At 44.1% G+C, this 25133-nt stretch overlaps 1 protein-coding gene across 1 annotated transcript in view; it reads right to left on the minus strand.

The window, feature by feature from the left end:
• Nucleotides 1–25133, minus strand: part of LOC117346129 (vitamin D3 hydroxylase-associated protein-like) — a 72177-nt gene that overhangs the window by 12630 nt on the left and 34414 nt on the right. Inside the window, exons 6-11 of the mRNA XM_033915534.1 lie at nucleotides 22610–22650; nucleotides 17986–18110; nucleotides 16735–16860; nucleotides 12281–12378; nucleotides 9992–10091; nucleotides 4097–4140 (exon numbers count right to left, since the gene is read on the minus strand). Of these exons, the coding sequence (XP_033771425.1) occupies nucleotides 4097–4140; nucleotides 9992–10091; nucleotides 12281–12378; nucleotides 16735–16860; nucleotides 17986–18110; nucleotides 22610–22650 (534 nt within the window). The remainder of the gene's footprint in view (nucleotides 1–4096; nucleotides 4141–9991; nucleotides 10092–12280; nucleotides 12379–16734; nucleotides 16861–17985; nucleotides 18111–22609; nucleotides 22651–25133) is intronic.

The raw sequence follows: 25133 nt of genomic DNA on the forward strand, positions 1-25133 counted from the left end.
CATTGTTCAGTGTTTGTCTGGCTTTCGTGGTTACATTATACCTGGAAATTCAGCAGCGCTAGGCGGGTATTTACTGGTGTTGACTTTCCAGGTATAGCAAGCAAGGCTAATTGATGGATATCAGTGATGTTAAGTTCTGTTGGCCAAATAACCAGCTTTTCAGCTCTCCTATGCTGAGTGCCACCGGTCTCTAGGCAACTTCCAGCTCCACCCAGGTTCTGTCTCCAGACTACCAGCGTGCTCTCCTCATCGCCCAAGGTCAGCCACCCAAATTTGGGTGCGGATCCTCCGTGTGCAAACTATGTAGCCAATTAAATGCTGATGATCAATAATTGATGTTAACAAGCAGGAATTAGGCATTATCTGCTCTAGGCCCTATTCTTTATGCCTACATTTCATAGTGCACAGCTCGAAAGGGGGTGTGGCAATGGAAGGAGTAAGGGCAGGTCAGGCATCATGGATTTGAGCACCCAACCACCGTCAGTTGGGCATGAGAATTTACACCAGCTTATGGCAGGCAAAAGTCCTGGTGCCCACAGTTACACATAGGAAGTGCATTATGCTAGTAACACAGAAACCTGATGGCAGATGAAGGCCGAATGGCCCATCCAGTCTGCCCATCCGCAGCATCCACTATCTCCTCCTCTCCCTATTGGCTAAGGCCCTTAACATTTGCATTTCCTCTCCCTATTGGCTAAGGCTCTTAACATTTACATCTCCTCTTCCTATTGGCTAAGGTTTTTTACACCTGCATTGTGATGTCAAAGAACTTTATGGTTATAGAAACCTGATGGCAGATGAAGGCCGAATAGCCCATCCAGTCTGCTCATCTGCAGCATCCACTATCTCCTCCTCTCCCTATTGGCTAAGGCTCTTAACATTTGCATCTCCTCTTCCTATAGGCTAAGGCTCTTTGCACCTGCATTGTGATGTCATAGAGCTTTATGGTTATAGAAACATGATGGCAGATAAAGGCCAAATGGCCCATCCGTAGCATCCACTATCTCCTCCTCTCCCTACTGGCTAAGGCTCTTAACATTTGCATCTCCTCTTCCTATAGGCTAAGGCTCTTTACACCTGCATTGTGATGTCATAGAACTTTATGCTTATAGAAACAGAAACATAATGGCAGAAAAAGGCCAAATGGCCCATCCGTAGCATCCACTCTCTCCTACTGTCCCTAAGAGATCCCACGTGCCTGTCTTATGCTTTCTTGAATTCAGGCACAGTCTTTGTCTCCACCACCTCTACTGGGAGAGTATTCCACCCTTTACAGATTTTAATGGCATCTGACAACTTTGGGCACCATTTACTGAATCCGGGCCATTGCGTTAGGATAGTCTGCTGAGATAACGCTACTGAAAATGTAGGTATGGTCCCAGACAGTGGCACTTGTCTGGTAGTAGAACCGGGTAACTGCATATTGGGCTGGTAATGTTCAAAAGTCTTTAAATTGCTATTTCTGTGATCATTTTCAGTCGCATCCTTCAGGAGAACACATGGGAATCACCTAATTTAACATTAACACTCTGTATTGTCTTTTGAAACAAAGCTGAATCCCTCTGGGCATATTGAGCTCTCAAATAAGCTTTGCATATAGCTGATTTAGGGTAGCCCCTCACCAAAAACCATTCTTTCAAATCCCCTGCCTAAGTTTCAGAATCCTCCGAGGCAGAACAGATCCTTAAAAAATGGCAACTAGGCAGACTCAAATGCAGTCAATACGGGGGGAAACTCTTAAAAGACACCATTTGAAAATCACTCTGCTCTCAACGTAGAGAGCAACAAAGGGTCCCCACTTACATACAGAAGAGAATAGAAACAGTGGGAGAAAATGGGATCTTTATTGGCAAATAATAAGACTCAATGATGTCAGCATTTCAGTACTTAAAAAAGTGCCTTCCTCAGGAGTCTACAAACAAAACATGCGTGCTCAAAAGCATGCACAGAAATATACACAGAAAGCCAATAAAAGCAAGATACTAAAATGCTATAAAAATACACATTAAAAAACGTAACAATATATAAAAATGCAAATGACAGATACAGTAAAACCTTGGATTGCAAGTAACTTGGTTTGCAAGTGTTTTGCAAGACAAGCAAAACATTTGATTACAATTTAACTTGATAAACAAGCGAGGTCTTGCAATACAAGAACATACAGTATGCACACGTCACATCATCGCAACTGAGGCGATGGGTTTTCTCTCTCTAACACTGCGAGACTGTAGTGACTGTTCTAAATGTGTGAGGTCTTGCAATACGAGTACATACAGTATTTTGTATTAAAGTTTTTGGGTTTTGGAACGAATCGTCTCAGTTTACATTATTTCTTATGGGGAAATTCGCTTTGATATACGAGTGCTTAGGATTACATGCATGCTTCCGGAGCGAATTATGCTCGCAAACCAAGGTTTTACTGTATATGTAGCAAATGCATATAAAGGAGCATGCAAAATCATTTTAAAAAAACAATTTCACAGTGCAAGAAACAAAAAATTAAGATGAAATAAAACAGAGATAATGAATGATAAGGATCCCCGCCGTTTGCAGGCATCTCGTTTTCTCTAACCGTTTGTATTCTCTTCTGAAAATCGCTTTATCTAAATAACAAAAGCAAACCAGTGATGAATGAGTCACGGGGGTTTTGGTCCCCCGGGCGAAATGAGTCACCAGCTGAGGTTTGCTGAAGAAGAATGTTGGATTCATTCCATTTGAACGGCAACGATAAAGTTCCTTTCTTATGAATTAATACAAGCTGTTGGGATTTGTATTTTTGTGTTGGGAGCCCCTGCGTTATCAAGGCTCAAACATATATGGGGACTTTATAACCAAGGAACAGAAAACAAAAGGCCATGAAGCTCACCGGGGAATCTATTTGTTTCTCTCCGGAAGGTTTTACGGGTGATAAGGGCATTTGGACTCTTGTGAAACAGAAACATTTTATCATAACATGTAACACAGAAAGATATCCATGGCATCAGTGAATCTCCAACTGGACATCGCCCAGCTTTGGCCAATCTTCCACAAGATTTAGTGGTCAGGAGAGGTTTGCGAAAAGCACATGGTTTAGAGAGAGAGGTTAGAGTCAGCTGTATCAGACTTCAAGTTCAAGTTCCATTTATTTAATATACCACAAATGTAAAACCAGAAGGCAAATCTAAGCGGTTTACAATAAAAAATTAAAATGAAAAAAATTAAATAGGGTAAGAACAAAAGGAAGACAAAATGTAAAGAAAAACAGTAGAGAACTTGGGGAAAGAGAGAATCAGGGATTACAAGAAAAATAAAAAGGTTGGGGGAAAGGGATGAGCAATGTGGTAAGGGAGGAAATAAAGAATTTAATTCTTCCCACACAAAAGAAAAGTAGCCATGAGGAGGATGTAAATTAAGGTGTGCTAGGGCTTTAACACGCGAGACCTTAATGCCAGCATTGAGCTGGCATTGGTTCTAGAAGCGTAGCGCCCGGTAATTTCCTGCTTGCGCTAAAAACGCTAGCGTACCTTCGTAAAAGGAGCCCTGAGCGCTAAAGGCCATGTCTCCGTGAAAATCTCCCAGGACATTCCCCGGAAAGAATGTCAGAGCAAAACTGCAGCAATTGGGCTTTGTGGCGAGCCCTTGATCAATCTGCCCTGTGGGCACGGGGGAACTGGAGCTTTGCTTCCCCCACTCTCCCGAGCTCAGTGGAACCCCGAAGAAATTCCATTACGATGTCATTGTGCGCGAGGGTTGAGAGCAGGAAAACACCAGGGTTGGCGCAATTTTCATTCGCCGGGCTACGTTCCGCACAGAGCGCATCCGGATGATCTGCGCGCTATCTGTGCCGAGTACCTCTGTGAAAGGGGGAGGAACTGCGGCCGGCGCCTGCGCACAAGATCTGAGCGTTAGGCACAGCTCAGTTCAGCGTATACGGATACCGGGGTCGGAAGGCAAAACCAATTTGTGGCCTCTAGCCAAGAACTGTCACTATAACGATTGGGCTGGTCGAAGGGAAAAAGAGTAGAAATTTCACAAAACCTCAGGGAGTTCTGTATGAAGAAATCCCGGTGCTTAAGTGTTACTAGAAAGCAAGAGGAACAGGAGAAACAGGTCTTACCTTACGCCACACGATACTTTCAAAACTTTGGAAAGGCGTGGAAACTAAGGACAAGAAGATATTTGACTTAATTAAATTTTGCCATTAAACAACTGTCGTGCAGTTACAGATACAGTGTACAAACGCTCACCAAGATAATACGTAAGGACGCCAACATGACCGGCGCGCACTTTATAAGTGGAGCACTGGCTAACTCATATTATTACCTAGCTACTTTCTCGATCATTTTAAATTTGCGAATAGGAAAAATTAGCAACGCAAAAAGGTTATTTTAGTAAATTTCAGAAAATCTGGGGACTATTAACAGATTTTTGTAATGAATGATTAACTTTTCCCATGAGAAGATATTTGATTAGGGGGGAAATGAGTGGCCTTTATTTGTTGTTATTTCATAATACATGATTATTTGAATAGTTTCACAGTAATGATACTTCTATGTATTATTGGGTAGGGAGGGAGGGGAGGGGAGGTTATTCTATTCAATAAGAATAATTTATATATTAGATTTCTTACATAATATTTAAAATATTACAGAATATTAATTTGTAATGAAATGTTATACTTAATGCATATATGAGAGTTAATCAAGTGTGTTTCTTTAAGTTCATATGAGTTTAACTGCTACACTTGTTGTAACATGCAAAAATGAATAAAGAATTTAAAACCAAACCAGGATTACAGATATTTGATTTTCCTACTATTAATGGGTGTGTTCATAAACGGTTTCTTAATAAAATCCAGTCTTATCAGGCTGGCAGGTTGGACCAACAAATTGATCATGTCCCCAACCGATCCCTGAGATCTCAAACAGAAAAACGGCTGATCCTGCCACCTGGCCGTTCGCTCACGTCTGAGACAGCCCGAAAGACGCTCTTATTCTCATTACATACCCAGATCATGGCACATGTTATGTTATGTTATTTATTTCTTATATACCGCTAAATCCGTTAAGTTCTAAGCGGTTTGCAGAGAAATATACATTAAATATACAATAAAGGATACAATAAAATAAGATGAATTAAATAAAGAATGGGTACTTTGAAATTCCCTTACTGTCATGAAGGCTCACAATCTAACTAAAGTACCAAGGACAAACAAAATTTGCAAATAGTAGATAAAAACATAAAGATAGCGGAAATGAGATATAAAGCATCCTAACAAGAATACATAGAACTCTCAATATCATACTGTTAAAAAACAAAACGTACATACCAAAATAATAAAGTAATAGAAAGAAACTAATTAAATAGAAAATAATTTTAAGAATTAATCAAATATAGAAATATAGGAAGGAAATAAACATTTGAAGTGAGGAGAAAAGAAAAGGTAGAGGACGGCATATGAATAGAATGGAATGAAAAACAGTTAAACAATAGAATTCTAAGAAAATTTTTAAATGAAAACTAAACAAAATAACATAAACATCATCCCCACCCCACCCCCCATCCATTAGATCAGTGATTCCCAGCCCTGTCCTGGAGGAACACCAGGCCAATCGGGTTTTCAGGCTAGCCCTAATGAATATGCATGAGAGAGATTTGCATATGATGGAAGTGATAGGCATGCAAATTTGCTTCATGCATATTCATTAGGGCTAGCCTGAAAACCCGATTGGCCTGGTGTTCCTCCAGGACAGGGTTGGGAACCACTGCATTAGATCACTAGACAGAAAACCTTTCTCTTGACAAACCCAGCTCCTTAACGACCTGCGTCTACACCCCGGACGGATGGATCTCAAAGGCACCGCCTAATACACCGGACGACATCTCTAAACTCACAGGCCACCGCAAATATAACCTGAATTGCCACCACATTCTCCGCCAAAAAAGATACACCCATCGATGTTACCCCCGTGTTATACCTACACTGTAAACATTGCAATTTAATCCACCCTGTGCCTACTAAGGGCTCCTTTGACGAATCCGCGCTAAACCGCCGGCCACGCTAGCCACCACGCCTCCTCTTGAACAGGCGGTAGTTTTTCGGCCAGCGCAGGGGTTAGCGCGTGATGAAAAGTCACGCGCGTTAAACCCGCTAGCGCGGCTTCGTAAAAGGAGCCCTAAAGTCTGTATGTTATGTCTTTACTGTAAATACTGTAAAGTCTGTATTAGAGAATGACACGGGGATTAAAATCTGTCCCCTTCACCGCCCCGTCCCCGCCGTCCCCTTCACCGCCCTGTCCCCGCATCATCCTCCTTTCCCTCTCGCCACCTCACCGCCCTTCAGCGGCCTGAGAATCTCCGTCCCTCTCCCTTACCTTCGCAGCACGTTAGTAAAGAATTGAAACTTAAGGGAGGGAAGGCGCGTGGTCACCGATCGTACGCGGCCCCCCTCCCTCCCTCCCTCCCTACGGCCAAATCTATCTCCCTCCCTCCCCCTTACCGTCACGGCGCTTTCGTAAAAAAACTTACTGAAGCCGGCGGAGACTGCCTGCCTGCAGTCGCATGTGGGCGGAAGCTTCTCCTCTGACGCCACCGGAAGTTGCATAAGAGGAGAAGCTTCCACCCACACACACATATCTCGAATAACTGATTGTGAGTCACCGTGGATGATCCGCAATACTATTTTTTGTTAACCACACAGAACCGAGAGGTAGCTGCGGTATATAAGCATTTTTATTTCTTTATTTAAAAAATTTATATACCAGTTACCGGCAACTGCGACGCTGCTAGTACAGTTCGCTATCGACTCTGACAAAGAATGGATGCTTAAGCTGTTTTTCAAGTTTAAAGACATACCATTTATGACTAAAACGGTGAGAATGTATCCTGATGTGTCAAGGACGACCCAAAAGAGAAGAAAACAGTTTCTCATTTTGAGACCAAGGGTCCTACAGTTGGGTGCTACGTTCATACTCAGATACCCATGTAAATGTGTGATGGTCTATCAGGGGAATAGACATGTTTATTTTGAACCTCAGCAGCTGATAAAATTTATCTCTGCGAAAGAGCAAACTTAATATTCTTGAGAGAATTGTTGTTCCAACCTGCTTAGTTTAATTAGGTTCTTTTCCCCACTTAACGCTATCTTTATTTTCTTAGTAATATTTGATTGAAAACTCAGCGAATGTAGCTTTCTCCCCCTTCATTGAGGTCTAATTTTTTCCATTTTCCATTTAAATTTTATCATTTTGACTATTTTGTTAACAATGGTTGAGACTGGTATTGGAATATTTCTTTGAATTGACTGTTTATTATGTCAAAACTATAAAATTAAATTAAAAATTAAATTAAAAAAAAAAAAATTTATATACCACATAAAAACTATGCGGTTTTCAAAATTACATGCATACATATTAAAAATATTTCAACAAGACAAACACAATAAAACATCTACTGGCAATATCATTATTAAGTTCATCCTACAAGATGGAAAGACAAAATCCCATAAAAACATTTACAGGACGGGAAAGCATTAACAGCAAATAGCGTTACCACATGAAAACATTGACAAATAAGCATTTTTGTTATGTTATGTCATGTTCTACTATCGTCAACCGCTGGGCGGCTGTTTCCGGAGTGTGCACGGCTGTTCTTGCGCATTCCAACACACAGGAACGTGGGAATCACCTGCCGTTACACCCTGGTGTAAGGAAGGGTTCTGAAATGCAACTTGGGATGCGCATAATTGAAGGTATTCTAAAAGTCATGCATGTAAGTGGAAGCCCCGCCCATGTTCTGTCCAGGCTCCACCCCTGTGTACACTCTCGTTGCATTTATTTGATAGGCAAGTTAGGTAGGCTGGTATAGGACAGTGTTTAGCTGCTCTATAGCACCTTCACGGTTGTACCATAGTGTGACAGAGTAGGTTTACCAGACGTCCGTGAAAACCCGGACATGTCCCGGCAGAAACCCCACCCCCGCCTTCTGATCTCCCTGACCCCTCCCACATAATTCTGGGGTCTAGTGGGCTGGGAGGAGTTTGTATCAGACCCCCCAGCTTGAGAACCCTCCACCCCCGACACAGCTCACCCTATACTTGAAAGGCGGTGTCGGCGGTGGAGGGTTCTCAGGTTGGGAGGGAGTCTGATCTAACTACCCCCGACCCACTAGACCACCAGGATATTGTGGGAAGGTGACGGGCGATCGGAAGGCATTGGGTGCTTGATGTCTGGGGGGATGCCAGGGGGTCCCGGTTTTGGTGGCGGGGGCAGGGAAGTGCGTCTCAGGCGCCCCCTACCCTCGCTATACCACTGCATGCTAATAAGTATGAGCAGAATTCAATAAGAACTCGGTACCAGTGAGATTTAGCCTGTGACTTGCTGCGGGCTCGGGCTGTAGTTACTAAACTGCGCCAACCCACTACCATTTCTTAAAGCCACGTACACTTGTTTTTGGGAACTAGGTTGCATTGGTCTGGCTCTTCTGCCAAGCCGGTTAGGCAGCAGAAGGCATCCTACCACCGCCTAATTTAATTCTTTTAATTGGTTTGGTCAGTACACTAATTGACTGTGCCAATTAAAAACTGATTACAATCTCATTTATGGTTCATAGTCAGTGGCGCGCGAGACACCAATGCGCCAACAATCCAGTGCTGACAATTTGGCGCAAGAAAGAAGTGCACCACGGGAAAACTTATTTTATAGAGCTCCGACGGGGTTGTTGGGGGAACCCCCCCCCCCCACACACACACTTTACTGCATAGTGTTCACACTGTTGGGGGGGGTTTGTGGGGTTGAAACCCTCCATTATAGAGAAAACGGAACTTTTTCTGATTTTTTTCAGGAAAAGTTCCGTTTTCTCTATAATGTGTGTGGGGGGGGGTTGCACCCCCCGACGGCAGCGCGAACACTATGCAGTAAAATGGGGGTTCCTCCCCCCCACACCCCTGTCGGATCTCTTTAAAAATAAGTTTCCCTGCGGCGCGCTTCTTTCTTGCGCCAAATTGTCAGCGCTGGATTGTCGGCACGCCGGTGTAACTGCTGCGCAATTATCCCGTCACCTTCATTTATAGAAATGGTCGGTGATCACAGGCGTCTACTAAAGGGGGGCTTGGATCAAGTCTACAGAGGCGCCTACAGTCAAAGTAGACGTGGTTTGAGACGGAAATGACCAGAGGCGCCGTTAGGCATGATTCTCCATCAAAGGTAGGTGCCAGCAGTGCAGACCTTTAAAACCCAGGTCTACATTTCCGGCACCTACGTTACTGGCACATGCTAAAAACCTCTAGCACAGCTTGATAAAAAAAAGGGGGGAGGGGTGGATAAATGTGAGGAACACTTAGGGGTCAGTATTTAGCGAACGGCATGCAGCGTTTTGCTGCCCACATAATTCCTCAATATTCACTGCCAGGCCCTGTCCGGGCTTCAGCAGTGAATATCCGTCCAATATTTAGCAAATCAACCAGCTATAGGTTTAGGGTTGCCAGATTTTACTATAGTAAAATCCGAACCTCCCTAAGCCCGCCCCCCTGGCCCACCCAGTTTTACCCATCCGCACCCCATTATGCCCCAGTCCCACCCCCAATCCCACCCTAGCCCCACCCCCCCGCTGCCGGGGGAGAACATGTCTGTGGAAATCCGGACGTCTGGTTACCCTAAACAGGTTACCACAAAGATAGGACTAACTTTTACGTGGGCCCGTTTCCGCCGTTAACCAGGCCGGTTAAGTTCTGAATATTGGCACTTAACAGGCCAAGTGCGAACTCTGTCCCCAGAATGCCCTCATAATAGACAGTTTGCAGCTAACTGGTTATTTTCACCAGTGCTAACTGGTTAAGTACCATTGAAAATGACCAGTTAGCCCTTCTGGTCCATTAATTTGTACAACGACCGGTCAGTGCACGCAAAACAAACAACACTTGCACACAAACTGGCACACGGCAATGGCCTAAAACTGCTGTTTCAGCACCGCACAACATATGCCAAAGCGAACTACAGAGAGGCACAGAACTCACCACTGGTTTCGCCACTAAAGCCAGAATCCTCTTTGCAAAATGGAAAGTTTTGTAGACGAAAAATTGGTCATTCAAGGTAGGATCAATAATATTCTGTTTTCTGTAAAAAGAACATAGAATTGCCATTCTGGGACAAACCGAAGGTCCATCAAGCCCAGTATCCTGTCTCCAACAGTGGCCAATCCAGGTCCCAAGTACCTGGCAGAAACCCAAAGAGTAGCAACATTCCAGAGCTCATATTGTGACATCATAATGCCTCATTCCACCAATGCCTCAGAGCCAAACTCATCAGTGATGTCACAATGGCTTGATTGTCCTATACTTGGCTCACATAAGAAAAATTAGAATTGCCATACTGGGACAGACCGAAGATCCATTAAGCCCAGTATCCTGGTTCTAACAGCGGCCAACCCAGGTCCAAAGTCCCTAGCTAGATCCCAAGTAGTAAAACAGATTCTATGCTGCTTATCCTAGAAAAAAGCAGTGGATTTCCCCAAGCCATCTCAATAATGGCCTATGGACTTCTCTTTGAAGAAATTATCCAAACTTTTTAAAACCCTGTTAAACTAACTGATTTCACCACATTCTCCGGCAACAAATTCCAGAGTTTAATTACACGTTGTGTGAAGAAATATTTTCTCTGGTTTGTATTAAATCTACTACTTAGTAGCTTCACCGCATGTCCCCAGTCCCTAATATTTTTGGAAAGAGTGAACAAGCAATTCACATCTCCAAGGGAAATGGTTGGGGTGGGAGAAGTAATAAGAGGGTGTGTCATAGAATGTCATGTGACTAGTCAATTAGACAAGCCACTCAGCTGTTTGAGGCTTTTTTCTTTTTTTAAATGTGGACAGATATTGTACATGTGTAAAACACGCACAACATTTGTGCCATTAAAAGAAAAAGGAAAAAAAGTCCCAAACAGTTGAGTCGCAGAAGGCGAGCATTCAGATGGGATTACAACTGTCCTTTGCATGGGCATCTGTTCAGAAATCGGCCAAAAAATCTGCCCATAGCGACCCGCACGGTCTTAACGACCATTTTTAATGCATCTAGCCCTGAGTCGCCTGTGAAAACTGGCCCGCCCACCTTCTTACCTTGAACCATTCCTTGCAATGTGAGGGATTCAAGCTCTTAAGGCAGGGGTGTCCAATGTCGGTCCTCGAGGGCCGCAATCCAGTCGGGTTTTCAGGATTTCCCCAATGAATATGCATGAGATCTATTAGCATACAATGAAAGCAGTGCATGCAAATAGACCTCATGTATATTCATTGGGGAAATCCTGAAAATCCGACTGGACTGCGGCCCTCGAGGACCGACATTGGCACCCCTGTCTTAAGGGATTACCTGCTCCCTCTAGAAAAGGGATGCTATCATACGCTTCATTAAGTGTGTCAGTGCAAATTTGGAAGTGGGCCACATTTCTGCAAAACTGAACACTGCCCCCCAACTCTGAAATGATTACAGTATCAATGTCTTCACTACGGATTTCATGACCCTTCTCTCATGCACTTCATTTCATTCTTAATATCTAGCACAGGGGTAGGGAACTCCGGTCCTCGAGAGCCGTATTCCAGTCGGGTTTTCAGGATTTCCCCAATGAATACACATTGAAAGCAGTGCATGCAAATAGATCTCATGCATATTCATTAGGGAAATCCTGAAAACCCAACTGGAATATGGCTCTCAAGGACCGGAGTTCCCTACCCCTGATCTAGCATCTAAGCACACACAGCCACATACTATAGATAGATAGATTTATTTATTTTTTTTTACCAGGGTAAACCAGATGGCACAAGCATCAGTGCCATGTGGGAGACGTTAGTTCATTTTCTGAGGGCCCAGTTCCTGCTCCCTAGGCTAACCAGAGGTGAGGATATCACAGAGGTAAATGTTTTAGGCTAGACCAGGGGTAGACAATTCCGGTCCTCGAGAGCCAGAGCCAGGTCAGGCTTTCAGGATATCCACAATAAATATGCATGAGATAGATTTGCATCTCAAGAAGGCAGTGCATGCAAATCCATCTCATACATATTCATTGTGGATATCCTAAAAATCTGACCTGGCTCTGGCTCTCGAGGACCGGAATTGCCTACCCCTGGGCTAGACTTATTTGCACACACACATGTGGTTTGTGGCCACTGACCTAGAACTTTCTCTACAATGCCTGGTCTAGGCAGCAGAGAAAAGGAGGAAGAGGGTTCTTTAAAAGAAAAATATCCCTCTTTTTGTGATTGAACCATAGCCTAAAGGAGCAGAAAGAAATCGCTCTATTCATTATTTACTTACAGGTCTTCATATAAAATTTGGCATCCATCAGCAAACAATACTTTAAAGTAAAGATCCTCCATGACATAATCAATCCGTGGTGGTGTAAAAGGAATCAGCTGTGCGGGAAACAAGATTATTCTGTTAATACTTTTTTTTTGCTCTCTTAGGTAAAGACACTGCTAAAGATGGTTTCCTGCCACAGTGAGGTGGGGCATAAGGACTTTCCTGATTTACCCTCTTCACAGAACTTTTCTCTCCCTCTTTGGCAGCAATCACCTTCTTATAATGATTTATCCCTTGATAATAGTGGGAAGATGAGATCATGGATTGGCGCCGTTTATAACGCAGCCATCTGTTTACAGCTAGAACTGAGATTTGCCATGCGCCAGCCAGCTTGAATTAGCGGATGTACTGTGGTTGCATCAATGTGTGGTGCTGTCGATTCTGTCGGATTATTGGGGGGGTTATGCATGCTCAAATTACATTACATTAGTGATTTCTATTCTGCCATTACCTTGCGGTTCAAGGCGGATTACATAAGAATTGTTGTGAAATTAGGTAATACATGTTGGGTAATTTGAACATTTTAGATTTGATAAGGAGTAGACAGTGTTGTAGGTGGAGCTTGGGAAGGAATTGGTCGTGTTAAATAGGTTTTATGTATTTTTTGAAGAGTAGATTTTTTGTTTCTTTTTTGAAGGTTTTGTAATCTGTGATCAAAGACAGCAGATTAGTGACTTGTCTGTCTAGTTTTGCTTCTTTGGTGGCCATTGGGTTGTCATATAGTTTTCTTTGTTTGACATTTTTGGTCAGCGGGTGTGTGAATAGTGAGTGGATTCTCCTGTGTCTGGTTGAGGTGGATTGAGTTAGTCAGTTGTTCCAGTAGGTTGGGCTGATTTGCACTGTAAATACTTTTCATAAAGGACAAAAATTCTGTTTAATTTTATAAGTATGGATTACTCGCAGGCTGCAATTTCTTCCATTGGAGTAACATAGGAATTGTCTAAGGGCCCAGTGGCGTACCAAGGGGGGGGGGGCGATCCGCCCCGGGTGCATGGCTTGGGGGGGGTGCACAGCCGGCCAGGTCCGGATCCTCCTACTCTTCCTTTCCCCCATCCGCGTCGCTACAATCTTACCTGCCCCCGCCAACAAGAAATCTTTCCAACGTCAATTCTGACGTCGGAGAGGACGTTCCTTGCCAGCCAGGCAGTGATTGGCTGGCCCGGAACGTCCTCTCCAGCGTCAGAATTGATGTCGGAAAGACTTCTTGTCAGCGGGGGGAGGTAGGATTGCAGCCGCACGGACCGGGGGAAAGGAAGGGGAGAGGCGCTTTTTCTTTTTCTGCGGCAGGGAGGGCAGGATGTAGGCAGGCAAGATGGCTGGCTTTAGCACGGCAGGGAGGGAGGGAGATAGGTAGACAGGCAGGCTGGCTTTGCGGGTGGCCAAAATCTGGAAGGTAGTGGGGGGACATAAGAAGGAGGCACTGGGGGAACTAAGGACTCAGGAAGGAGGCACTGGGGGCACTATGGACACGGGAAGGAGACACTGGGGTCACCATGGGCACGGGACGGAGGCACTGGGAGCACAATGGACATGGGACAGAGGCACTGGGGGCACTAAGGACACAGGACAGGGCACTGGGGGAACTAAGGACATGGGAAGGAAGGAGGGAGGGTATAGAAAGGGACAATTGTTGGGCCTGAGTGCAGAAAGAAAGAAAGGATACACAGTCAATTAATAGAGGTCCCCTTTTGATGAAAAAAATAAATGGTCACGTTACCTCTGACTTACTTTCGCTGCAGCAGAGTCAGCAGGCGTGCTGAGGTACAGGAAGGTCCCACGCTGATTCGTCTGCTGGCTCTGCTCCGGAAGAAGTAAGTTATGTCGGAGGGGATGGACCCAGCAGACACAGTCATTGCGGGACTTTGCCACAACTCCCTGTGTCTGCCGGGTCCACCCCCTCCGACGTAACTTACTTCTTCTGGAGCAGAGTCAGCAGACGAGTCATCGTGGGACCTTCCAGCATGCAGCTGCTGAGTCCGCTCCAGAGCAAGTACGTCGGAGTGGGGCGGACTGGCACCCGGCAGCTACAATCATCGTGGGACCTTGCTGCATGAAGGGAGAGAAAGGAGCAGGATTACTGGAATGGAAGAGTTGTGGAGGAAAAGAAAGGGGGCAGGGTGGTATGGAAGGGTGGTGCTGATAGAATTGATGTACAGAGAAAGGGGAGAGATATAAGGGGAAAGGATATTGGAGGGAGAGAAAGGGGGCAGATGCTGATTGAAGAGGGGTGGATGGTGAGAGAAAGGGCAGACATTGGATGGTAGTGGGGAGCCTATGCTGGATGGAAGTGCAGATGGGAGAGATAAGGGAGCAAATGCAGGAAGGAAATGGGAGGAGAAAAAGAGGGGAGCAGACACTGGATGGAAGTGGACAGAGAGAGGAGAAGGTACTAGATGGAAGGGTTGGAGAAAGAGGGTACATGATGGAAGGAGGGGATAAATAAAAGGAGGGCACATGATGGGGAGAAAGGGATTGAGTTAGGGAAACACTGGAGGGGTGAGGGAAAGAGGTGGCAAGCTTTAGGTAGACAGTAAAAAAGGACATTGATGAGAGGGTAGTAAGAACGTAATCTAGACAGATGCAGAAAATAAATTGAAAAGGAAAATGAGGGGAAAAAGGGAAAGGGATTGCAGAGGAAAGGTGTGGGAGAGGGAAGAAGAGGAGAGAGAGATGCCAGACCAATGGGGGGTGAAAGGAGAGATGGAAGGGGGAGGCATACAGTTTCTGGAAGGGGCATAGAAGGAGAGAAGATGCCATATAGGGGAAGAGAGACAGCAGACAGTGGATGGAAGGAAAAGAGTTACAAGAAGATGAGGAAAGCAGAAACCAGAGAAGACAACGGTAGAACAAAAATTTTCTATTTATTTATTGCTTTAGGAGACATGTATCACTGTTTCTGTGGTGTTGCATTGTATGCAGAGTCCAGTTTATTGCTGGTTCAATTTAACCTTTGTCTATGTATTTCTATTTTATCCCCCCTTTTACAAAACTGTGGAGTGTTTTTTAGCGCCAGCCGTGGTGGTAGCAGCTCTGATGCTCAGAATTCTATGAGCGTTAGAGCTGTTACCACCATGGCTAAAATCCACAACTACAGTTTTGTAAAAGGGGGAGGGGTTAGTTTGTGATGACATATTCCATACTAGGCAAAGGTATTTTCTGTGTTCTGTGTGTTCAAAAGACATGGTTTTCTGTTAGGATTGACGGTGTAGGATTGATCTGTGCTGGTCTGGCTTGTTTAGTTTTACAATGGGTGTATTGATGTTGTAATGCTTACTGCATATGTAAGATGCTGCCTTTTCCTAGGTACTCATGTGTGACGTGTGGCTTGTTACTAAAAATCATGTTTTTCGTAGAGATGGCGGGGTGTCAAAAAATGATGGGCCCCGGGTGTCACATATGCTAGGTACGCCACTGTAAGGGCCTCTTTTATCGAGCTGCGCTGGAGGGGCTGGAGGGGCTGTTGGCTCAGCTGCGGGGTTTGGGGGTTTTGTGAGTGTGTTGTGCGCGCAGATCATACACTTACACAACAGCTACCATCAGGTCCAGACCTGCCGGAAAATTTTGCCCCATGAAAGGGGGGTGGGGGGGAGCGGTCCCTTTTGTGCATCACAAGGAGAGCTCATTTAAATACTAATGAGCTGCTTGTAATGCATTTGCATAGAGTTCTCAGGTGGCTGCTACAAGGATCGGTAACAGCCCCTGAGAACCCTTTTGAGCATCAGGACCTAAAGTCCCGCCCCTAGACCCACCCAGTTCCACTCACCCCTGCCCCATTATGCCCAAGTCAAGCCCCCCCCCATCTCCACCCCCCTCAACCTGTTCTCGTCCTAGAGTCCACGTCGGGAGGTCATCCGCCCATGCGATCCCGAGGTGGAAGCTTTTCAAAACCTGGACAAAGTGCCGGGTTCTGAAATGCCGTTCGGACACCTGGACATGTCCTCTAAAAAGAAAACATGTTCGGGTAAATCCAGACTTCTGGTGACCCTAAGTAAGACTGATTTAACGAGTTTTATCAGCACGGAAAGCTTTCGAGCATCGGGACCCAAGTCTTTTATGCTAACTCACAGAGTTCTGCTGTGTTGGCACAAATGAGTAATTAATTGATAAAAACTGTAAAGCAATATTATGCCTTGCATTTAAAAAAGATAAATGTGTTATTGAGCTTGAGTTACATCAGGGGTGTCCAACCTGTGGCCCGAGGGCTGCATGCAGCCCCATGAAGTATTTTGTGCGGCCCCGGTCAAGTGTTTTCCTCTGCTGCTCCTGGATGTTTACCGTCTTGCTGGCTCCCTTCTCTGTTTTGCTGCAGCGTTTGCACGGCCCCAGAAATTTTTTTTTTCGGACAGTGCGGCCCAGGAGAGCCATAAGGTTGGACACCCCTGAGCTACATGTTATGGAGTGTAACATACCGTGTGCCCCGCCTCCTGAAGCAGCTTTCGGGTTTCATGGAGGGCCCGTCTCATGCAGGGAGCAGGCTGGGTATATCCATCTGTGTCATAGTACCCAATTCTCAGGGGTGTCGTGCTGAGGTACAGCTGGAAAGACAGGAAAGCTGTCACAAATTGAAACCCGTGCCCTCTAGTTTTTACCATTTTCCTTTCTCTGGAAAAGATTGGGTTCTAAATTAATACCTTTCAAGTATTTAAACGTCTGTATCATATCTCCTCAGTCCCTCCTCTCCTCCGGAGTATGCATATTTAAGTCTTCCAGTCTTTTCTCGTACTTCTTTTGGTTCAAACCCCTTCTTTTGGTTCCCCCCTTCTCTTAAACTCAATTGTATTCTATTACAGCACACACTATATGTACTCCGTATTTAGCCCTTCCCTCACCTAAATTGTTAATGTAAACGAGTTTGACCCTACGATTGCCTCGTTATGTTCTTCTTTTTTTTTTTTTCAATCGCACTGTATGTAATTCATCTATCTGTTGTGAACCACCTTGAACTCCCTGGGTATGGCGGTATCCAAAATAAATTATTATTATTATTACCATTTTCGTTGCCTTCCTCATGGGGGGAGGGGTGCACCCACAGAGCTGGCACCTACATCCCCCCCCCCCTGGAGGAATTCCAAAAGGTCCAATGGGCTTTAAGATGGCCCGGCAGCAACCAGATTGTCCAGCCCTAAAGTATCAGGGGGGGATGGGCATTTTAACTCATCGTGAGCAGGGCTGTGTATTGAGCAAACCCCCACCTACCTAACTGACAGAATTTCCATTGCATCCCACAAGCATAATAGGAAAACACCTGCCCTCTTTGTATTTCCCACTGTTAAAGGTTGTAAAAGCAAGAAATACCATGACCATCTGCTTTCTCTTCAAGCGGCTTCTCACGATAAGGTTTTTCGTCTTACTCTTATGAACACGTCAGAAAACAACTGAAGCCCTATCTTTTCTCTAAATATCTGGCCGAATAGTTATTTACTAATCTTTTCCTTGTTAATGATGTAACTTTTATAAACCACATTGAACTCATGGTTATGCGGTATAGAAATATGGTCTTATCTTATGTAGAAACGAATGGCGTAACCATGGCATCTCCTCTTCCTATGCATCTTGAATGCTATTCTGAACTGTGCCCTGCCTGAATAAACCCTTTTATAGCAGACTCCCAATCCCTGCCCAAGGTGGGGGTTCAGAATCCAAAGGGTTCGTGCCCTCACCTCGTCTCTGAAGGGGACGGGAGGCACACTGGGGTCCAGGCGGAACATGTGGTCACACAGAAGCGCTTTCATGCACAGAGCCAGGCTGTCCACGTCCCTCGCCATTGGTCCTAACGTTATGGGCACTGAGAGTGGAGAAACAGCTGCCGTTAATGAGTTGATTAGACAATTTGATGACATTATTTATTATACATCAATAAGATTTATTCGATGGATTATACAGCTCAAGTGTTATGTCCAGACTGGCAACACACACTGAAGTGGAACATAAGAATAGCCTTACTGGATCAGCCCAGTATCCCATCTTCACGGAGGCCAATCCAAGTCACAAGTACCTGGCAAAAGCCCAAACAGTAGCAGCATTCCATACAGAATACCAAAGAACAGTAAGATTCCAGAATCCCAAATAGTAGCAACATTCCATGCCACCAATCCAGGGCAAGCATCCTCTGCCAACGCGTTCCAGAGCTTAACTATTCTCTGAGTGAAAAAATATTTCCTCCTATTGGTTTTAAAAGTATTTCCCTGTAACTTCGAGTGTCCCCTAGTCTTTGTCATTTTTGACAGAGCGAAAAATCAATCCACTTCTACCCGTTCTACTCCACTCAGGATTTTGTAGACTTCAATCATATTAGAGAATGACATGGTGACAAAATTAATCACCGTTCCCATCCCCGCGGATAACCGTGGGATTATCCCATGTCATTTTCTAGTGTCTATTTGAACCTCAGTCCTTCTACACCAGCATTCTTCAAAGCAAAGCTTGCGGGTCAGTGGTTGTGGCCATTCATACTCTGATTCTTATGTGAGCCAAGGATAATGAAGCCATTGTGACATCACTGATGTGATTGGCTCTTAGGCACTGGTGGAATGAGGCATTATGACATCACAATATCTGCTCTGGAATGTTGCTGCTCAATCTCAGCATTCTTCAAAGCAAAGCTTGCGGGTCAGTGGTTGTGGCCATTCATACTCTGATTCTTATGTGAGCCAAGGATAATGAAGCCATTGTGACATCACTGATGTGATTGGCTCTTAGGCACTGGTGGAATGAGGCATTATGACATCACAATATCTGCTCTGGAATGTTGCTGCTCAATCTCAGCATTCTTCAAAGCAAAGCTTGCGGGTCAGTGGTTGTGCCCAATTATACTCTGATTCTTTCCTCTCTCCTTAAAGAATGACATGAAGATGGTTTCCCGCGGTTATCCGCGTGGACGGGAACGGTGATGAATTTTGTCACCGTGTCATTCTCTAAATCATATCTCCCCTAAACCGTCTCTATTCCATGCTGAAGAGTCCCAACCTCTTTAGTCTTTCCTCATATGAGAGGAAGGAAAGAGAGAAACAGGAAGCCTTCAAAGGCAAAGGCACAGGAGGAGAGTGAGGCCTCAGTCCCAATCCCTTTCCCTTACATAGCCCAGTCCTTATTCTGTTTTCTCTTTAATGCAGGTGAAAGGATTTTCACAGCATCCTGAAAGCAGAGTGAAGAAAGGGACAGGCTGCTCAGTGGAAGTAAAACTTGGATCCTGGAAGGTTAAGACAAGAGCTGCCCTGAAAAGTAGCAATCCAAGACTGTGACCCCAGACTCCCATTGTTTCCATGATTTCTATCATCAGAGAACTCAGAAAGACAGTGAAGTCCTCATTAAAGATGAACTACGGTAGCCCATGAAGCCCAACACAAGTGCTTTTGAAAGAAGCAAGGGGTGAGGGCCCATCTGGAATTCAAGTGTAGGCAGGGGATGAAACAACATATGGGGTCTTGTTGAGGGCAACAAGAAATTTTGGAGGGAGAGAGTGAAGCCCCCATAAAGGAGATGCTTTGGGAAACAGAAGAATAATTTTCTGGCTAAAATAAACATTTTGGAGGACAAAAGAGAACATTGTCACTGGCACGGTCTGTTCTCCTAACAGCAGCATTGTAAAGTAATAATCTACAAATTGATCAGTGAAGAACTTGGGCAAGGGAGGCAGCAAGGGGCAGAACATATATACAGTCATGAGCAATACCAACTGCAGAAATATGAATATCTATATTTTAAAATCCACCACCAGTATTATAATTGATATAACTTTTGTTAAATTCAGTTTGCAGATGTTTGACAGATGACCATGCCTACTTCCAGTCATAGCAGCCAATCAAAATTGAGGATCTGCCCTGGCCCTGCCCCTTTTGATGATGCCACCAACTATGATGTTATAGCCCCACCCCTAAAATCTGCCCCTTATGCATACCCATGTCACAAACCCCACCCACCTTTTGCGTAACTCCACCTCAGACCCTGCCCCTTTAGGTGACATCATGGGAAGTGATGTCATAGCTCTTGTCTTGGCCATGCCCCATTTTCAAGATGGCGGTGAGTAGTGGACACCCCTATGGGCATTTTCTGTTCACTCCACTTGCCACCATTTTGGATGAGTCATGTGACAGGAAGTGATGTTAATTGTCTGGCATCGCCCCCTCCAGTTCCAGAGGAGCATGTACAGCGGGGAGGAATGAGGCAAGGTGGGAGGTCCAGAGCTCAGGCAGATCATGGGCATAGAGTGATCAGGGCTAGGGTGGATTCCCTATTCTGATTAGCTGCTGTGACCAGACGTGGGTAAGGTCAATTGTGAAAAAGGCGCAAATTAGCTTTGACAAAAGGTATATAACTTATACTTCTACCACCTATACATATAAATCAGACCATTCTATATGTAGAACTGCCTGATTTATCTATCTGGAAAAGAGGTAGGATTTGGGACGGGATAAGGGCCATAGAAAAAGCTCTTCATTTAGTAGTGAAATGTATTTACATGACATATTAATTGCCTGTTCTATACACCTATAGTAATACAGCACGCTGCCCCCCTCCCCCATCCGAACTTCTCCCCATCCACTAATCCCCAAATTCTATATATGGCGCCTCACTGTGTGTACAAATCGGTGTGCACAGCCAATTTACATGCGCAACTTAATTAATTGGTCTAATCGGAGCCAATAATTGGCAACCAACATCTAATTGACACTAATTAAAAGTTACACACACAGCTTGAAAAGTGCGATTCTATAAAAGGTTTATTTCCTTGTCTTCTAGGAACACACTGAGATCCTCTTAAGCTGCCTGCTGTGACTTCAATCTCAAGCGACAAAAACGCCATATTTTCGCTATCTGCCCATCGATGAAAAGACCGGATACCAGGAAACCTAATAAAACCCAGGTCCAAGATGTGGCGTCACGTTTCTCCTGTGCAAGAAGGAAAGACAAGACAGCAAAATATGTCCGGAAACGGGACTTGAAGAAGACCAAGTTTATTACGCTCGATAAACCGTATATCGCAAAGCATCAATACGGTTTACAATATAATGGCTATAGATAGTCTTAGGGGTCCTTTTACTAAGGCGCGCTAGCGGATTTTGCGTGCACTAAATAATTAGCATGTGCAAAAAGCTAACGCCCATTATATTCTATGGACGCGTCAGCATTTAGCACGGTAAATCGGCTAGCACACCTTGGTAAAAGAGTGAGAAAAAAAAGAGGAAATAAGAGAGAAAGAGGAGCAATTGCTGACGGGACAGGAAGAGTTAAAATAGGCAAGAACACTGTGCAGATATGAGATATTCCTAACGCAAAAATAAATATAGGGTTGTTTGTTTATATTTATTAAAATCTTTATATACCACATTTACAGTCAAAACAGGATCAGAGCAGTTTACAACATAATTCAATCAAAATTATAAAAAGAATTCCATTTCAATAGAAAAGAAATAACATTTCTAATTCATAATATTATATAACATCGAAATTAATAAAATTAAATGATTAATTATAAGAATACAGTGCTCCCCCGGTCATTCGCGGTCAGCGATTCACGGTCCCAGTCATTCGCGGTATTTTCTGACCGCGAATGACCGGGCAAGAGAGGGCAGCCGGAGCACCGGCAATTGACAGCAGCTCCTGATCGGTGAGGGCCGACTTTAGTGCAGGAAAAGGCGGTCGGAGCAGTACCACGAGTGATTTCCTTCACTCGCCGGCGCTCCGGCTGCTCTCTCCTGCTTCTCCGGCTGCCCTCTCCTGTCTCCCCCCCCCCCCCGCTAAACACCGTATTTGCGGGTTTTTAGCATTCACGGGGGTTCCTGGAACGGAACCCCCGCAAATATCGGGGGAGTACTGTATATAAAAGCAGGCTGCAGTCCCAAATTCGCATCCCGTCAGTTTAAAAAGGCCAGCTGAAAAAAAGAAATGCCTTTAAATGTCTTTTAAAATTTTGGAAAAGATTCTTTCTGTCTCAATTCTACCGGCAAGCTGTTCCATAATACTGGAACTCTTCTAGTTGAGGCAAGATGAGCCTTTGAGATATGGGGGTACAACTACTCTGTTATCGTTCAAAGGTCTTAATAGACGCCTGGGCGCATAGAATAACACCAATTTAGAAAGATATAACGGTTATTCATTCATGTCTTTTTATTGATGTTCTATTCTATTTCGGATGTATTTTGTTATGTCGATGCCTTTTATGTAACGTGCTTTGGGCCTCCCATAGACGAGGAAGGCAGTATACTGTATATTAGAATCCTAAATTAGGAATAGAATTAGAATGTACAACGTATGCAAAACTGTCTAGGATCTAAATTGTTTTACCTGATAATAAGCCACTTAAGGAACCAGACACGCCAATCGTACTACAGGACAGAAACAAAGAGAACACATTCAATGGAGGACATGATACAATAACAAGACATTTTAGGAATCTGACTGGCAAGGTAGAGCAATGCAATGGAGCATCAAGAGAAGCAATTGGCCACCCGTTATATTCACCTCATTCCTGTGTGGTTTAGGCAAAGGGTCACCGGGGCCATGGCCTGACCAGTATTTTACCCAACACGGCGTCAGCGGTTAGAGAGCTTGGGAGGGTGCAGGGATTCATTTCTGTGGTCCTTCCGACCCATAAAGGTGTTCCACTAAGGGCTCCTTGTACAAGGGCCTAGCGCGCCAAATCGCGTTCTAAATTGCCCCGTGCGCTAGCCGCTACCGCCTCCTTTGGAGCAGGTGGTAGATTTTCGGCTAATCCGGTGCGTGACCTGAAACCGCTGGCGCATCTTCGTAAAAGGAGCCCTTAATGAAGTCGCCTTTCGGCCAGCATGGCCACCCATGTTTTTAAAAAACTTTTGAATTTCGATTTCTAGCGCATAACACCACGATAGCATATAACATAACATAACTTTATTTTTCTATACCGCCTTAATCAAAAGAATTCTAGGCGGTTTCCACAAAAAAGAAAAACTGGACAATCAGCGAAATACACAATGGTAAAAAAAAAAAATGAATACAGCCTGTTGTATAAAAGACATTAAAATTTAAAATTGATAGGATAAGATTGATTATATTTATAAATGAAAATAAAAACACGGATTAAGAAATGAATTTATCAAATAATATTATCTTGATTTCTTTTCTAAAAGCGCCATAGGACAATATGGCTCCGCCGATAAAGTTACCCAACCAGGACTGTTGTTTGCTTGCTTGGAAAGCAAACATCCTGTCTAAATAAGACCCGAGTTTGCAGCCTAAAATCTTCGGGTACGCAAATAGGTTGCAGTTCCTGGTTATCCGCACAGGGTTATATAACACAAAATGAGATAGCAGATATGTAGGTACCAATCCCCCAAATGACTTGAAACACAGGCATGAGAATTTAAACATTACTCGTTCCTCCACTGGCAACCAGTGCAGCGATTGGTAAAAAGGGCTGATATGAGCCGTGTTCTGCACTATTCTTGATTTTTTTTTTCACAACCCTCATCGCAACCCTCATAGACAATGTTACAGTAGTCCAAAATGGATAAAACCGATGTCTAAAAGCTAAGAAATCATTTTTGATAGTCTTTAACTTCCATAATATAAAAAAGCACTTTTTCCACCACCAAATTTGTGCGCTCTGCCAAAGTTAAATGGTACAGGCATCGGTGCTTCCTGTAGATTAACACGTATCAGTATAGACGGAGGCACTAAATATATGTGCTGATAAACGTATGCCTGCATTGAACGGGTGGAAATGCTCATGCCTAGATTCCAGAGATAGTGTCAACCTCTGGCATTATTTCAAAACTACTTAAATCCACTTATTCTATCCACCCTGGACTACTGCAACATTATTTACTTGGGGGATACCTAAAAAAAAATGTGAGAAAATTGAGAATAGTTCAAAACACGGCCGTCCGCTTAATAGTCGGACTAAAGAAAAGCGATCATGTTAGTCCCTTCTGCAAACTGCTTCATTGGTTACCAATTGAAGCACGAATTCTATTCAAATTCTCCTGCCTTTGCTACAAACTAATCTGGGGATTGGCCCCCAGCTACCTACTATCTCACTTTGAATTCCACTCCTCTACCAGGCCTACCAGAAACCGCAACCTCTGTACTTACCCGAATATCACAGGCTGTAGATATCATACCTTTTTAGACAGAACATTCAAGTTCCAAGCCGGTAGACAGCAAACTTGGCTAGGCTACTTCACTGATGCCACTAGAGAGACATACAGTGTCTTTAGGAAAGAACTGAAAACCACCTTGTTTAAGAAATTCATACCCTAGCCAGACTTTTTACCCCTAAAATCGGAGCTTCCTTCCATCCGAAGTCCTTCTTTCACCATAATAGGAGCCCGTTAATCTTCATCTGCCATAATCGTCCTCACCACAATCGTTACCAGTTTCCCGCTGGTGCCCGTTTATCGTTAATGTATCATGGAAACAATGTAAATTCTTATCAACATCCTATGTTATCTTTTTCATCTATTCCGTCTTGCACCTTGTAATTCATTGACCGCGCAATGTTCTCTTATCTACTTATGTTTTGAATTCCGCTGATTGTATAGTGTTACTTATTGTGAACCTTGTAATTCACTGACCCTGTAATTCACCTTGTACTATCACTGATTGTTCAATGTTCTCTCATTAACCTATACTCTGTAATTTGCTGTCTGTACAGCTTTTCTTTATTGTGAACCGCCTAGAAGTCGCAAGACTATGGCGGGATAGAAAAATAAAGTTATTATTATTATTATTAAATGAAGAGCTGTCTGTAACTTGGATTTAAATGTTAGAATTAATCCAACATTTGTATGTCGCTTCATACCATTAGCCGGCCCACCAAGCACTCAACTAT

Source organism: Geotrypetes seraphini, chromosome 12 (genome assembly GCF_902459505.1).
Source record: "Geotrypetes seraphini chromosome 12, aGeoSer1.1, whole genome shotgun sequence".
Lineage (NCBI taxonomy): Eukaryota > Metazoa > Chordata > Amphibia > Gymnophiona > Dermophiidae > Geotrypetes > Geotrypetes seraphini.